This window comes from Mauremys mutica, chromosome 1 (assembly GCF_020497125.1).
Source record: "Mauremys mutica isolate MM-2020 ecotype Southern chromosome 1, ASM2049712v1, whole genome shotgun sequence".
Classification (NCBI taxonomy): Eukaryota; Metazoa; Chordata; order Testudines; family Geoemydidae; genus Mauremys; species Mauremys mutica.
The window spans coordinates 39,401,136-39,418,313 of record NC_059072.1 but is presented as its reverse complement, the minus strand read 5'-3'; the positions used below and the strand labels follow the sequence as shown (position 1 = coordinate 39,418,313).

Here is a 17,178-nt window from a genome sequence, read left to right as displayed (position 1 = left end):
CAGCTTCCACACCAGGAAGAAGGCTGGTGCAGCTTACTTCCCCCACGGTGCAACAGGGAAATATGATCTGAATTGTGACTCTGTGCCAGAGTCTATTCCCTGTTCTATTCGACATTGGTGAGGCCTCATCTGGAGTATTGTGTCCAGTTTTGGGGTCCACACTACAAGAAGGATGTGGAAAAATTGGAAAGAGTCCAGTGAAGGACAACAAAAATGATTAGGGGGCTGGAGCACATGACTTATGAGGAGAGGCTGAGGGAACTGGGATTATTTAGTCTGCAGAAGAGAAGAATGAGGGGGGATTTGATAGCTGCTTTCAACTACCTGAAAGAGGTTCCAAAGAGGATGAATCTAGATTGTTTTCAGTGGTACCAGATGACAGAACAAGGAGTAATGGTCTCAAGTTGCAGTGGGAGAGGTTTAGGTTGGATATTAGGAAAAGCTTTTTCACTAAGAAGGTGGTGAAGCACTGGAATGGGTTACCTAGGGAGGTGGTGGAATCTCCTTCCTTAGAGGTTTTTAAGGTCAGGCTTGACTAAGCCCTGGCTGGGATGGTTTAGTTGGGAATTGGTCCTGCTTTGAGCAGGGGGTTGGACTAGATGATCTCCTGAGGTCCCTTACAACCCTGATACTCTATGATTCTAAGCAAGACCCAGTGAAACTAGAAAGATTTTAGTTTGGCTGAAAAATATTCCTTCTAACTGCTACCCACTGTATTGAATACATCCAGCAGAATGTGCCTACAATGCTGATGACTATAGCAAAGCAGTGCATTTGTACTTACCAGGGAAGTCCTGATGTGCCACTGATTTCAGCTGAATGTGAACAGAATGCAGCAACTCAGCAGATAGAGTGAAGAACCAGCTTTGAAGCAGACCCCAATTAAGTCCCCATTCCTGCAGTTTCTGTACAGGTAAAACTTCCTATTGCATCAAGTTTTACCTAGATAAGGGGTTCAGAATAAGGTCCTAAATATGCAACTGGACTTTTATTACTTAAAAACTGCAAACCACCTTCTCAGCCATCAAGTCAGTAAAGTCAAATGTGCAAGGTGGAATGGGAACATCCACATCAAAATCATATTTAACAGATTTACTAAAACACAGGGGATGGCTAATTTACACCCTCTATCCAACTGTATCTAGTTTAGTTTTTTTCTCATGTTGTGGTAGAGGTGGGTCATTTAGCTATAAAATACTACACATTAAAGATATTCAGAATAATGTTTATTTATATTCAGTGCTATAGTTCATTAAATACTGGTATCATATATCCATGTCTGAGGTAATATAAATTAAAAATATATTTAAGATTTCAGTCCCATACTTGTGCTCTCTATTTTTTCTACCACCATACAGAATTTTGAAGCAAACAGTAGTTCATAATTTTGAATGCAGTTGTGAATATCATTTTAATATAGTCTTTTCTTGTGAGACTAGACTTTTGAGGAGAATGGTTATTGCATGATACATTTTTAGCAGATTTTTTTCTTCTATTAGAATTTTCTCATAAAATCTCACATGTCCAAGTTATAGGATGAATGGGCATGAGGATGTACTTTGGACCAAGGAAGACAAACTTTGAACCAGAATGACAGCACATGCTGCAGGATTATTGTCCATATACATTATGGCCCAGATCCAGAAAAGCCACTTAAGCATGTGCTCAAACTTTAAGCATGTGTGTATTCTCAAGTGACTTCAGTGGGACTACTCACGTGCTTAGTTAAGCATGTGCTTAAGTGCTTTGCTGGATCAGAGCCTAGGAGAGACTGCAAACATAAATTAACAATCCTCTTTAACTCTGCATTATTTGAAAACATTGCTGGTTTTACACTGCATCACCATTGTAGGATTTTTTCATATCAGTGAAGCACCTTTGAAAGTTTCTAACTTGGTTCATAAATAGACTATGCAAAAATAAGCTGCTAGAATGACCCTCTTCTCTCTATTTTGATAAAAGCAAAACCTGATTTGAAAAGCTATTAAAGTAATTTTTCAATGGTAAAATATATTTAAGAAAATAAACTCTTCATTTCATCATCTTCCATTGACATATAAGCTTGTTAAAGGGCAGGGCATACCTCTCACTCACAAATTCAACGGACTGAAGCATTTCAATCCTTTTTGCACTATATGCTGGTGTTAGTAAGCCCTTATCCTAAACCTCCATCAAGCCCAACACAAGTGAGCCAAAGAAACAAAAAAAAAATGTTTCTTGCATATGTCTTTTTCATAAAGTCCATGGAGAAAAATATATTTTCCTTATTATTAAACTCTTATTTAACTCCTGCCATTAAAATAGAAGATACACCTCACCAATATCTATTTAACTTTAATTAGCCATTGTAAATACAAAGGATACAAGTGCTCTGTAAAAACCACTGTGACATGCCATCAAACTCTTTTAGTGTTTCAAAAGTTGTATTGATCCATATTTATTTGATGAAGCTACAGCTAACTTTTTGTGCTTGGATGCTCTTGGAGGTAAAGGTGTACTTTCATCCGATTTTTTTTTATTATTCTATTTTGCAAACTAGTGACAGTGGTGATGATGCTATCCTGAAAAATCAATTTGTGGTATTACCAAAGCCTATGGTCTGTATTAAAACTCTCCATGCTCATGCAGTGAATTGCATTGTTGAGGGTTCCATTACAGTGGTACTGGACCTAACCATTAGGTTATATCCATGCAGCACTATATCTTTAGTACTCCACAGAACTCACTATTGCCCTTGGTTCTTCAAATGTTGCCATCATTATGTGCTTTGGGGTAGGTATGGAGAGTATTTCCCCTGCATCGGTTGGTGAATGAATACTGTTGTCTGTAAGGTTGGAAACCTCTTCCTCGTGATCTTCATACAGTGTATTGACGTTCAGCAGAGGGTGAGTAGGATTACGATTCAGTGCAGCTGTTGGTTCTAGTTTGACGTGGCTCAGGGTTGTATTTGTTGCAGCAGCAGTAGTTGTTGCTATATGATTGTGATTACAGGAGAGGTAAGTCCCAGCAGCAGGGACAGTTCTGCATGTCTCAGATGAGTATGGAATCTCTTTCTCATGATGTGGGATGACTGAAAGAAAACAGAATACAGAGTAAATCACTGGCTAGTCTATTTTCCCCCACTAATCCGCCACATAGCTGTATCCTGATCCCACAGAAGTCAATGGGAGTTTTGCCACTAATTTCAGTAGGAGAAGAACTGGGCCCAATACACAGGTTTTAATTGGACTGTGAGAAATCTAAGACTACTTCTTCATGAGAGCTTTGACTTTTGAAAATTCTAGTCCTAGATGCACATTACAGTGTGACTAACAAGTTTTGTAAATATCACTTAAAGCTACATTTCTAAGCATCCCCTATGTGAAATCATCCTCATTACACACACCATAAGCTGCTATTCTAAATGAAATAGCTCAACAATGTGTAATCAATAAATGTTTCTTTCCAGAACTTGCTCACTCAAAAGCATTCTTGGGTGGGGGTTAAGGTGGGCATAAAAGCAGCTGTTGTAATTATTTTGTACTCACAACTTAAAATATCCAAACACTTGTTTAAATAAAGATAATTGAGACCAGAAACCCCCAGTAGCTTCAAGGAGTTGGAGTCAGAACAGGCTACTGGATTAAGAATGCTGTAGGTAGTCCTGCACACATATATTGGGGAGTTTGAGGACTCCAAAAAGGAGCATAAGGATTTGGAAATGGCAGAAATTTTTAGATCTCAAATCACTTTTCTGCTGGGCAGGGAGGACACAGTAGCTGTCTGTCTGCTGAGGTCCAGAAAGGGGGGGGGGTGTTCTTCGCTTATAAGGAACTTAGAGCCATATCTTTAACACAACGTTTTCCATAACTCCAACTGCATATGTCATCTTTTATATCGGTCACTTACAGTAATAAACAAGTAGATATCTAGCTATGGCGCCCATCACCATAGCATCTCAGCTCCTCACGATCACTTGAAATATTTGTCTTCACAACACCCCTCTGAGCATAGGTGCTGACTTATTTTTCCCCAGGGGTGCTCCACCCCCGCTCTGCCCCAAGGCCCCGCCCACAATCCACCCCTTCCCCCAAGGCCCCACCCCTGCTCTGCCCCCTCCCACCCGCTGCTCTCCACCCTCCCCACAATGCCTCCCCTATCCCCCAAACAGCTGATTGGCAGCACAGCGAATAGCTGTGGCTGGTGGGTGGTGAGCAGTCACAGAGTCGGCCCCTATGCTTCTGAGGTAGGGAAGTACTATTATCCGCATCATACAGGTGGGGAACTGTGACTTGTCCAAGAACATACAGAAGTCTGTGGCCAAGCTGAGAAATGAACCTGAGTTCCAAGAGGTGCCTTTCACACAGACCAGCCTTCCTTAAAGCCAAGTAAGACAAAGGGAAATTTAAATTTATATTAAGGATTACAACTCAACAATAATCTGAGTTTTGGAATCCTCAAGATTCAGGGCATAAGCCAGCCTCTAACAAAAAGGGGAGTAAGAAGACTATTCCGTAACTGCCTTCTGCACAGTTTTGTGCACCTTCCTCAGCAGCTGGCACTGGCTCATCATACACAGGATACTGGATTAGATGGAACACTGGTTTGATCTAGCATGGCAGTTCCTGAGTTACTGGAAAATGAGTGACGTAACTTACAATGAAGTAGAACTGAGAGATAGGAAAGGGTGGGATATCCTGGGAGCCAACTCTTACCTCTTTTCCTGGCAAAAGTGGTGACATTTTGCATAAGGCCAAATTCAAAATTACGTGTAAAAATCAATTAATACTACAAAAAAAATCTGCAAAGCAGAAGGACATGTTGCATAGCTCTGCCTTGCCACAGCTCTACTACTCCTTATCACAGACCTATATCGAGAAATTCTATCTAACCCATTTAAGAAGCCTACTTGCCCTTATATTATCAGCTGCTTAGAAATTTAACAAGATAGAGCAAACAGATCAGGTCATCTCTGAGTTCAACCTACAGCAGACAGCTACTCCAAATTCTGGCCTGTTCAGTTTATCACTGTTGAGATGGTACTGCAATGACATACTGTACCTTTGAGAGAAGAGGCGACATGAACTACGACATTTTCCTCTTGGTTTAAAAATCCACCCTCTTGGCTTTTGGATGTAGGCATTGAGGCAATGGCTTGAATCTCTGGCTTGGGTTTTTTACTGCTAAGTATATATGGGTGAACGTCCAGTGAAAAGTGCCGTATATGTTTTTTCTCGTTGCCTGTGCTGGAGATGGTGTTTGACTCAGTTTTATGAGATGATGATTGCTGTAAGGTTTTTGAAGTGGAATCTATCAGAGGAGCGATAAGGCTATCAGTTGCTGTTTTCCTGCGCACTGGCTTCGGCTTTTCAGGTTTGTGGTTTTCAACCTTCATAATAGCTAACTGCTCTTTGAATTGCTGCGGAAGTGGATTGCTACTTGGGATCCATTTCATCTTCTTCCTAGGTCTCTTAATGACGAGCTGTTCACTGGCATCAATGTCTGCTGGATCGACACTGGGGTCTATAGTCTGAATCCCTGAATCACGCATCGTTGGCGTGACATCATGATTAGATTGGGCCAGCGCTGCCAGCAACTGGCGCACCACATTATCATACATCAGATCACTTTCATTTGTTATAAAATCCAAGCGGTTCAGGGATTTTATATGGTCCCGATTTTCATTGCAAAACATAGCTAAAATATTGATGTCACAAAACTGAGACTTTTGCCACTGTTTCTTGGTCTTTATTCCAACCTTGTTCAGTTTATCAAATATGAAATTAGACTTGCGGAATATGAAAAGGTGAACTAAGTTGATGAGAATGATCAAGTTCATGAAGCAGAGGAGGACAATGTCTACCCCAGCAATTATCCGTTGCAGCTGGACAGCTGGCAGCTTGCAGTTCACCCTGATGTGTAACTTGGAGCTGCTCGTTTTGTCAGGAGGCTCTCCTAGTGCACACGTAAACTCATTTTGCTTCTGCGTAGCATAGTAGGTGGATAAATATGTAATTGGTATAATGCTTAAAAATATGATAAATAAATGTCTTGCAAGATAAAGTTTAGCTAAAAAGTTACTTCGCCCTCTTCTTTCCAGGTATTTTTCAAACAAATTCTGCTCAGGGCTTTTTTCCTTTTCTGCATTCTCAATTATTTCTCTTTTCTCCCGCTCTGTGATCCCAGGGCCTTTGGATTGTATTTGTTTCTCTATTTTTGGTGCACGCCCTTCTGCTGCACGGTGGTAGCAGTTATCAATCTCCTGAAGCAAAAAATTAAGCTCAGAAGTCAGTCTGGTGGAGGCCAGAAACTCCCAGCCAAGAGCTGGAATGTACATTATGCCAGCAAAAGCCAGCAGTGCATAAGGAAGGAACTTATGCTCAAACAAGGAGGGCCAATGGCTGGCATCAACTCCTGGCAAGGCATCTATTAGTTCTGTCCAACAATATCCTCTGGCATACAAGGCTTGGTCACGGGTGAAGTTGTGGGGTGTGTAACAGTATATTGGCTCCTCTGTATAACAGAGAGAAAAGTCACTGCTGTGCATTTAACCTACAAAAGGAGCTCTGTAAAATAAATATTTCAAATGATATCAATGTTCTTTTACTGTTTCTTTACATGGCCATCAAGTCCACAAAGATTTAATATTAGTTACAACCCGTACAGCCCACACCCCGGGCAAAACTATCTGCTTGAAGAGCTTTAATAAACCTCAACTAGAAATGTAAAAAAAAAAAAAAGTTTTACAAATTGCATTGGCTACCACTTCCAATGTAGAACTCCACGCTGAACTCTGGACAGCTAATGAACAGGATATCCTTAACCACTGTACAGCAGCTGAGACTGTTATATCAAAATGACATGGCTTCCCTATAGAAATAAGCATAATATATGACTCACCTTAGTGAAATATTTTTTCATTAATAAAGCCAAATTAGTTGTAGTTGAAGTCAATTAATCTAATCCTGTGAAAACTCTCAGTAACAAGGACTATTGTACTGAACATGGCAGAGAAAATTTAAACTTAATATCATCTAGATACTCGGTCTACTTCATCTCAAGTGTCTCTTTGATTTCAATGGCGATATGCCAACAGAGACTCTGTCCAATTAACAGTCTATTTAGCACTGTAAATATTTAGTTTTACCTTCAGATATTTACTATTAAAGATTTCTCAAGACTAGCAATAAAATATTCTATAAAGTCTAGTGAAAGTTGGACTACTGTTAGTTACTCACAATGACACAATAATGACCTTGACCTAGGCATGCTCTTAGAGGAGAAAGTATGTACTATATCCATGTCAGCTCAATGATACATCTCTAGAGAGTACTGGATATGGAGTAAATTTTTATAGTGTTCTGACAGGCATTACAAGAAGCAGTTGCTAAATCAGACCCATGTTAAGTAAATATTTTTCTTCTTGAACACAGAATGTGCCAAAAACACCAAGCTTGTTTCCATTATGAACACACAACCTGGGCTCTGGGAGCAACAGGATTAAAGGGTTTTTAAGGGTCAGTTAAGGCTGCTGGGTCTTTAAAAATTGTAACATTCCTTGAGAGTTGTTTCATTTGGTATCAATGACTAACAATTTCATCTACTGTGTTTAAACCCTTCCCCATAAATCACATGCGCAAAGAAGCTCTAATCTTTGCTGCAGCAGTAGGCAAAAAAAAAAAGACCCCCCCCACCTGCCAAATTTACTGAGCCTTGCAAGGGCAACTGAACAGTTCTCTTGTACTGTGGAAGTATCCAAAGGCACATGCACATACTGGGTCTTCATGTAATCAAATCAGTGTAAGTTTCAGGGTTAGTTTTTAGGTGTTTTGTCAGGGGCGGTTTGTGGGTTTGTTTGGTTTTTTTGAAGCAATGTACTGCAATAAGGATTAGTTTCTAAAGTACAACTAATCTGGGTGGAACAGTTACAATAAATGCTACTAAACAACAATACAAAGTCAATTCATTTGATAAGCCTAATGAATTAGAATTAAGTACCTTTACAACAGAAAGTAAAACAATACCTCAAAATGATTCAGTTCCAACCTTTCAGAGAGGGCAGTTTAAGAAGAGTATGTTAATGTTATACTCAACTTCTCATTTAGACTCATTTTTAGGTGTATTTCCAGAGTCTCTTTACTCGAGTATCTTTTCTGGTTGTATGAGCCCCAAATTCCAGCAATTAGAAAAAAATCCCAGCTGTATCATCTACCACCTGCTTCTACTAGGAAAATGCTCATTGGCTCTCTGGTTTTCGGCAATCATATCGCATCCCATTACTGATCACAGGAAATGTGTGCTGAGAAATTCCAACTCCTACCATCAGAGGGTTGGTTACTGTTACTACCTTACTGTTAAGGTTTCCCTAGAGATTCAGTAGGTTCCTATGGAAGAAAAGTTTCAGTTAAAAAAGTAGCACAGACACTGAATGCAGTTTCTTATATCCAGAAATATATTAAAAGATCTTCCATGCGCTCAGCCACACCTGTCAGCTCCAAATTAAGTTTCCTGTGGAAAAGTATGTGACCATTTCTCCAAGGTCACAGTACATACTGTACCAGAAACATGCAGTCAAGACTGTATACAATTGCTCGCACAAAGCAATTGCATTTATTCCGGATCCATGCACCAGCTGGTGTTACAAAATAAATCAGGAACACTGGTTTTTTGTTTTTGTTTTTCCACTGAGGCCCCACAATTAAGATAACTATTGCAATATTTCAACACAGAATTGCAATGCAATAAAAACAAACAATCTCAATGAAAGGTCATATACTTAGCATTTTTACTGATGTGCATGCACCATGGATTGGGCACATATTTCAAACTTGGCACAAGGCATGGTGTACTCTGGTATAATCACTGAAATATACTAACTGTCCAACTATGTAGCACATAAGAGAGAATGTAGAGAAAAAGAGAGGGAGACTGACCAGAATGACATTTCTATGTATTTCAAGAGTCATGACAGATCAATATCTAATTGGGCTCAACCCAATCTAATTGGGCTCTCTGGAGTCTTTCTATTAACTTCAGTGGGCACTGATGCAGGTGTGAAGTACTCTACGGGAGCAAATCTCTATAGATTATGTACAGGAGTTCTTACTCCATAACCATTTCATTCTCATTGGTCAGAGATAAAAATCTGAAGAGTTGCACTATGATGTTTGAACCAAACAGAGTCTCATTTACTAGAGATGACTTCAAATATGAGTTTCTCCTGTCGAGCAAAGAAAGTCAAAGTTCTCCTGTGGAAGTTTGCTAGCTCTTCCACTGTTAAATGCCTGTTTTTCAGCTGCTCTCACTGTATGGTGTGAAGTGGGAGTTTTGTAGTTCATTACAGTTATTGAGCACACTGTACTATTTTTAACTGGTGTTTTGTTTATTGATGTTATTTATTTAGGCTATTGTATTGTTTTACATATTTATTATTTTGACAGGCTTGCTATGAATAGTGATGTAGTGTTTAAATAATGAGGCACACCACACACTGATGGTGAAATCTAGGCTCCACTGAAGTCAGTGGGAATTTTGCCATTGACTGCAATGGAGCCAGCATTTCATCCTCTCTCGGTACATTTTTAAGCGAGGAATTAGCTATGTATACAACCTACTGAATGCGATGTTCTTATAAATGTGTTTCTAAAACATAAGAGCCAAACTCACCCCTCTTTTAGTGTACAATTTAACAACATAGTTACACACATTCATGAAAGTCCATGGGACTACTCACATGCATGAAAGCCTTGATGAATCAGGGCCAGGGGGCCTAAATCTGCAACGTGCTGAAGTCAGAGAGAGCTGAAGACACTCAGCACCTCCACAGATTGCTTAGCACCTTGCAGAATCAAGCCCTTCTTAGGCAATGCTACAGAAATATTCCACAATACAATTCCCTTAGGCTTCAGGGAACACTGTGAAGATCCAGTGCTTTAAACAGACATTAGTCACAATCCAGATTTACACATATGCATTTGGTACCACTGAAACACAGGCTTCTGCTACATAAGCCAGATGAGAAGCTTCATGAGCTCAGCTAGTACAGAACACTATCATACATTGACAGGTCTATCATAATGCAGTACAATACCATGCCCCACACACAGCGCATCCACAATATATCACAGTATCGACATACATGCAATCAAACAGCCACAGGCATGCATCATCCACACTAGGTACATAACTCAGGAATAAATGTGCAATAAAGCATGTAACCAAAGTATTTTATTTTAAGAAAAGTAACTAATTGTGTTTTTTTTAAAGTAATGTTTAAAGGAAAATGGCTCTGGATCCTCTTCTCTCTGGAAAAAAAAAATCATGTTACCCAGGTTAAAAAGTTCAGTCTAACGAAAAATTATATTACCTAACCAGATCTGCCTTCCCTGTCAATATTTTACAGGGAAATTATGTATAACTTTATTACTTCTGATATTATTTAAACAATTACTGGGTGAAATCCAGGTTTCATTGAAGTAAACGGCAAAACTTCCACTGACTTCACTGGGGCCATGAGCTCTACAGCAATATTTAAAGGACAGTTATGAAAGAATAAGCTCCACATAGGGACCAATTCCTGCAACAACTTACACACACAAGTCTTATTACATATGTAGTCTTACTTAACTCAGTGGGTAAGATTAAGCACATGCATAAGTGTTTGTAGGATCAGGCCCTAAGCTCGTTCTACAAATTCTAAGTATTATTACTATTAATAAAATAAAAAGAGAATAACTTTACCTTTATTTAGGAGTACTGTCCTTCACTTCAGAATGTAGGCTCCATGCCTGATGATTCAGTTTGTCTTCCTGAGGCACAATTTCCCCCACGATGAGAAAGCCTAAGTACAGACATTTATTCTCCTTTTTTCTAGATCCAGTTGGCCTGTTTAAAAAGAAAAATAATTGAAAAAATAAAATCAAGAAAAGGGACTACCCTATTGCTCATAATGTCCCAGATTCTACATGCCTTACCCATAACTGTGTATGATGCACATAAGCAGTCTTTATGTTTAATAGCCAATGGGCTACCCACACAGATAGGTACAACTGAAGGTAAATAAGGGTGGCAGAAACAGGACCAATATTTATAATTGTGGGTATCTTCTCATGAAGTGTCGATTCTCTATTTACATACATTTCAAGTCCTACAGCATAGTCCTACATTATCACTACATAATTAACATACACACAAAGTTATTTGGGAGAGTATTTGCTACAAAATATTAACTACATATAACAGACATTACCTTTTCTAAAATTAACTACACAACACATGCTAAAATTCACTTACCAGGGAATGAGGCGTAAAGGCCTCAACAGTGCCTTGTAATGCCTCCCCCAGGGGAAGAGAAATATTTTTATCTGAGTCCTCATTGAAACGCGGAGGCCCAGAGTGAGAGAATTAGTTCAGAAATAGCAACTGTTGCGGTAGGGGGTGTCAGAAATTCCTAGTTGAAAGCCCCTAGACTGCTTCCTATGGGAGACATTTTTTCAATAATGAGCTATCATCCAATATACGATGACCATGTTGCAAGATGATAATATCATTGTACAGAGATGTTCCATAGTGATGTACTGCTGCATCCCGCTTCAACCGTTTCCTCCTGTGCTATACAAAACTCTGCGAGGAAAAACAGACATCTGGAGGAAAGTGACATGGCTTACCCTCATAACCACGTGTGTTTCTATACTGTAATCTTGATTTCCATGATGTAAAGCTTTAAGGGACAGTATCAAGTCAGTTAGAAGAGAAGTTTAGGTTTTGGAGAATGACCAAAATGTAATCAGTGAAATTCATCCTATACACAGGGTCCCAAAGAGAGACCTGTGCACTTTTTACTTTTCAATTCAGCCCTAATTTGAGGAATTAAATGGTGGACAGGCCTTCTGCCTGGAGGTAAATTTCACTCAAAGTGAATAAAGTAATATTCCCTGAAACAAAACAAAAAATCAATTAAAATAATTTTTAGCAATTTAAAAGTTCCTCTCCAGTGATCAAAAGCCCAAAGCAACCATATAAACACTCAGGTCCAGATCCCTAAAAGCTATTTATGCATTTAGCTCCCACTGAAATCCGTGTTGTGAAGACCAAGACTGTAAGAGAGTTCAAAAAAGAACTAGATAAGATCATGGAGGATAGGTCCATCAATGGCTATTAGCCAGGATAGGCAGGGATGGTGTCCCTAGCCTCTGTTTGCCAGAAGCTGGGAATGGGTGACAAGGGATGGATCACTTGGCGATTACCTGTTCTGTTCATTCCCTCTGGGGCACCTGGAATTGGCCACTGTCGGAAGACAGGATACTGGCTAGATGGACCTTTGGTCTGACCCAGTATGGCTGTTCTTATGTAGATATATTAATAATCATCACCACAGAAATACCTATAAGTAACCTGTGCTTGTGCATGAAATGCCAAAGTGAAATGAACTCTGACCATAAAGTAAAACTGGTTATATACAACCTGGTCTAATTGCACAATCTAAGCAGGTCAAGTGCAAAAAATAAACAGCATAAATGGTGGAAATATCATATTTGTTATATTCATATTTATAATGATCAGAAGTGTAAAAGTTGGCTTGTATCAGATGCTTTTTTGCCCAGGTATAACTAAAAAATAGTTTCAGTATAAAAAAGAAAGAAACAAACACGTCAAAAAATGAGCCCATAAGGTAGTTAAATATTTGTAATCTCTTCTAGTAGGTTGTTGGGGTTTTTTTGGAAGGGGAGATGGAAGACCCTGGACTATTGCCCTTTAGAAAACAAGCTGCCCTGTATGTAAAAAAACTGGTTTTTGCAAAATGTCAGTGCAGAGCCATCAGAATGTCATCACATAGCATCACAATCCCACTGTAGATGCCTCTTGCCCTCCTGAACTGGTCCATCCACTCCACCAGCTATATGTATTGGAAAGAGGCCATGCTTTCCCTCCCAACTGGCTTCCTCAAGCCCCTGGAGCCTGCAAATGGTGAGCTCCCCACAACCCCTAAATGGATCCCACTCCTTCATTAATCACAAGTAATGACTTAAACATGTCTTTAGATGGCTCTGCACTGACAGTGCCCTAGGAATAGTGATTGGGCTCCAACCCTCAGGACCATAACATTGACTGGGACTTCTCAGAGGAATGGCCGAAATGCTGCTCTCTCAGCTTCCTAAGGTCTGTGTGATGGCCACCGGGACTGTAAGAAAAGCTGCTACCATAGTGCTATGGAGCATTGTGCTTCCAAATTCAAATACAAGCGCATAAATATGGGCCTGATCCAAAATCCAGTCAGCCAATGGAAAGACTGCCTCCGAGGCCTTTGGATCAGGCCCTGTCTGATGCAAAAGAAATCTCAAAGGGAATCATATCAGTCTACTAAATAATATGCCACCAACAATAACATTTATACATATTTGACTTTTAACTCATGCACCACACAGATCTTAATGCTGACAATTCAATGGTGAGGCTGATTCTTTCTGAAGCCTTTTTCAGCCCCCAAAACATACAGGCTGAGATTTTCCCAGGATATCTGGATGCCGGTCTCCTTAAAGTTAATGGTAAATAAGGCTTCCAAAGCCCTCAGGTGGCTTTAAAATCCAAGTCTATGAACTTCCCAGAACTTCAGTCATACCCCCAATATTATTTAACCACATGTTTTCCTCTTGAATAAGACTGAGTAAGGCAGCATCTAACAAAACAGATAATTTAGGTCACTGTGAATTCCTTCAGGTGTCTGTAAGTGCATGTTAAACTTCACCTCATTCACACTTCAGTCCTCAACTGCATGCATCTGACACACACAGAGATCCCATGAGAATAACAGGATGCTCATGTCTCCATGCATTTTCTGAGAACTAGAAGCCAGGACAGATAACTGCATGTCACTTCCAGAAATATTGTATGTGATCTTTACACTATTCCTCTGAATTGTTTTTTGATTGCAGAAAACAACTCTACTGGATAACTATGCCTTGCCTCTTGAGTTAAGCTCATGACAGGCAGGGGGGTGCACAAGGGGGTAGAAAGCAGGGGCATGGACATCCTTGCCCCAATAACTGGCAGAGGCCCTGGGGCTGTGGCAGCAAGAGCGAGCTCCTCTGGCCCTGGCACAGAAATGCCCTTCCAAAAGCGATCAAATTTAAGTTTCTGCGCATGCCCCTGAGGACAGGCCAGCTTGCGTCTATCCTTTATTTGTAAGGCTCTGCCAAATTCACGGCCACAAAAAACACGTCACGAACTGTGAAATCAGATCTCCCCTGTGAAATCTAGCTATTGGAGGGGCAGGGCTGGGGACACCCCAGCTGGAGGCTCCTACTGTTCACTGGGCTCCAGCTGCTAGTCCTGGCGGGGCTGGGGAGAGACAGGGCTTCCTCTTCCCCTGCAGGGCTGCTCCTGAGGGGGAGCTCAGACCCACCTCTGGGTATCTTCCCCGACTGCAGGAAGCTCCATGGCTGCTGCCAGCTTTGAAGGCTCCCAGCAGCATGGGGGAGATCAGACCCACCTCCACCTCCCTGAATCTCCCCTGGCTGCGGGAAGTTCTGTGGCTGCTGCCTTCGGAGCCTAGCTCTGAAGGCAGTGCAGAAGTGAGGGTGGCAATCCCACAACACTCCTACATCAGCTTTGTGACCCCCTGTGATGTACTTTTGGGTGGGACCCCCACGGTTACAACAGTGTGAAATTTCAGACGTAAACCTCTAAAAACATGAAATTGACCAATTTAAAAACCCTCTGGCCATGAAACTGATCAAAATGGACCATGAATTTGGTAGGGTCCTATTTATTTGGGAACTATCTTTAACCTTTAGGTGAAATTCCCCCCAGTGCAGAAAGCCTACAAAAGACTCTATGTCCCATTTATATCCCGGATACTACAAAACATGTAAGCATGTGCTTAAGCCCATTGCTACTTCTCTTATCCTATTTGCTGAATCAGGGCCTAAGGGTCTGTAATAAGTAGAACTTAAGTGGGCCCAAAAGACTTGTGGGACAAATTTCTGCCCTTAATTATGCCTTCATGTAACCAAGACAGAATCTGGCCCTGTACTCTTAGCAGTAATAGTTTTTTGCACTTTACTGCTATATGCTGCTCTAGGTGCAACCAGAGAGAATTTTGAAAATAAACACTTAAAATTAAAAGCCACTTTATACATACGTCAGATGACTTGAGTATGTGTAACATACGCTGCCCACATCTTGAAACAATATTAGTAAGAGAGGTTGATCAGAGATACCAAAAAAGAGAACCTCATTGTGTATTAAATAAATCCTCAACAAACATGATTTAAAACATACTGTAGATAATGAAATGCATCAAGAGACATTGAACTCATGTAGAAACTGTACTACACAGTGAAATAAGCATCATTTATGCAGAAATGATTACATATCAGGAATTAAAACATAAAACTTGAACTGACTCATCAGTCATTTAACTTACTGTCTCCTTCCATTACTTCCTCATGAGAATTTTCTAGCAGAAGGGTGGTAGAGGGCTGAGCTAGGTAACTGCTAAGAGATATAGAAATACAGTATTTGTGAGCAATGTTTGGTATTTGAAGGCATCAATTTATAAATTTAATAAGAAGGCCAACAGCAGAGCTTGACTTTTTGACCAAACCATAAATCAACTGGCTGCCAATGTTCTGCTTTATTAGAAGTATTTAACAGCTTTTGAGGGGAAAAATGAACATGTGATAGTTGACTGTGATATGAAAATTATCATTCACTGTGACGGGAAAACACTGGGTAGTGTACATTATAAGGAAATTAATGGACTCCATCATTAACCCTAAAGCTTTCTTTGATCATTCAGAAATCAAACATTTCAATACCTTGATATTTAAAATGGAACATAACATATGCAAGAATGCATTCATTCCCTTTGGAGCCTACGCTTCAGCTCCTTACTCAGAAAATCTCCCACAGACATCAATGAGAGCATTGTCTGAGTAAGCAGCACAGCACCAGACCTGACCTGTTCAATGGAGAATTTTTCTTTATAATAAGGAAAATAAAACAATACACACCAAACTAAGCAGTTAAAAGCAAGGACCAAATTCCTCCTAATCTAAAGTAGGCTGAAGAACTTAGTGTCTGGGAGGATGAGGCAACAACACCACAAGTATCCTCACTCTAACTTCAGAATCACTGTCCTGACAATCATATTGCAGCTACCCACAGAACAAACAACTTCAGCACCTGCCAATGAAGAAAAGTATTCTGCACAGATTATCCTCTGGGCATGTACATTTCTACCTCGGATGACCTATTTGTGGTGAGCTTCAGGTCCGTGGGTTTCATGGCTAAAGACAGGAGGAACTGAAGGGAGAGTTAAAACAGCACTGGACACAAAATGATTCACTTCAAAGTCAGATTTAATGTTGTATGTGTAATTCAAGATTCCAACACTTTGATTCTAGACATTGTAAAAGGGACCTATATATGGAAATGTGCCTGTAGCGCATCCAAACATTTGGGACTCTTTAGATCTAGATCAAAACTTCACAGCTCTGACCTGTCTCTAGAATGGGAGAAACAGAACATCAAATCCAAAACAACTGCTGAACTTTGGGGTAGAGTGGATTTGGTTTGATTCTGGATTAGAACTGCATGTCTGCTCTGTGGTTACTGTACTAATGTGTAACTAAATGAAATTTTGTGGTGGCTTATCATTTCTTTGCATATTCTTCCAAGAAGGATGCAAAAGATAGGAGCAATAAAATTCTGGTTCAGTAAGAAAAATTGAAAAACCCCTAGTAATATGAACATACTAATCCAGTAGGCTCTGACATTTCTAATATGGAAGGCCACCAATAAATAATGTATAAATTGCACAAGTGACACCATAAAATTATAGGCTCACAGCTTGCTTCTAGGCTGTCTGGCACCTTGTATAGTCATTTTCACCGGTACAAAGTGGGGGTACATTTCCTCCATTCACACACCAGTGGTAGTGTTCTAAACAAGAGTGGTGTACTGAACACTGTATTGAAATTGTAAGCTATCACTCGAAATGCTCTGGGGTTTTCCTGGTCCTGCTTGCAGGCTAGCAGGATCTGTACAGAAGCATGCGATTCTGAACCTAGCACCAACTGGTTTGCAGGCAGCCAGCCCAGTGTAAAGAGGGCTGAGTTGTGTCTCTCTGTTTTGGGGGACAGCCTGCTTTCTCTCTGTTTTGGGATTCTTGTGTGTTATTCTGAATTTTAGGAAATA

The 17,178-nt window shown here is 40.2% G+C and overlaps 1 protein-coding gene across 11 annotated transcripts in view; it reads right to left on the bottom strand.

Annotated features, from left to right (window-relative positions):
• Positions 1-1,251: 1,251 nt before the first annotated feature.
• The window catches only part of PANX2 (pannexin 2), a 28,184-nt gene continuing 12,257 nt past the window's right edge, over positions 1,252-17,178 (bottom strand). For 3 of the 11 annotated variants that reach the window (XM_045008308.1, XM_045008310.1, XM_045008304.1), the window contains exons 2-5: positions 15,404-15,474; positions 10,720-10,863; positions 5,041-6,492; positions 1,252-3,070 (exon numbers count right to left, since the gene is read on the bottom strand). In XM_045008308.1, the coding sequence (XP_044864243.1) occupies positions 2,706-3,070; positions 5,041-6,316 (1,641 nt within the window). In that variant the 5' untranslated portion in view covers positions 6,317-6,492; positions 10,720-10,863; positions 15,404-15,474 and the 3' untranslated portion in view covers positions 1,252-2,705. Of the gene's footprint in view, positions 3,071-5,040; positions 6,493-10,719; positions 12,126-15,403; positions 15,475-17,178 lie in introns of those variants that run through there. The other 8 variants (XM_045008307.1, XM_045008309.1, XM_045008311.1 and 5 more) reach the window with 6 other exon arrangements.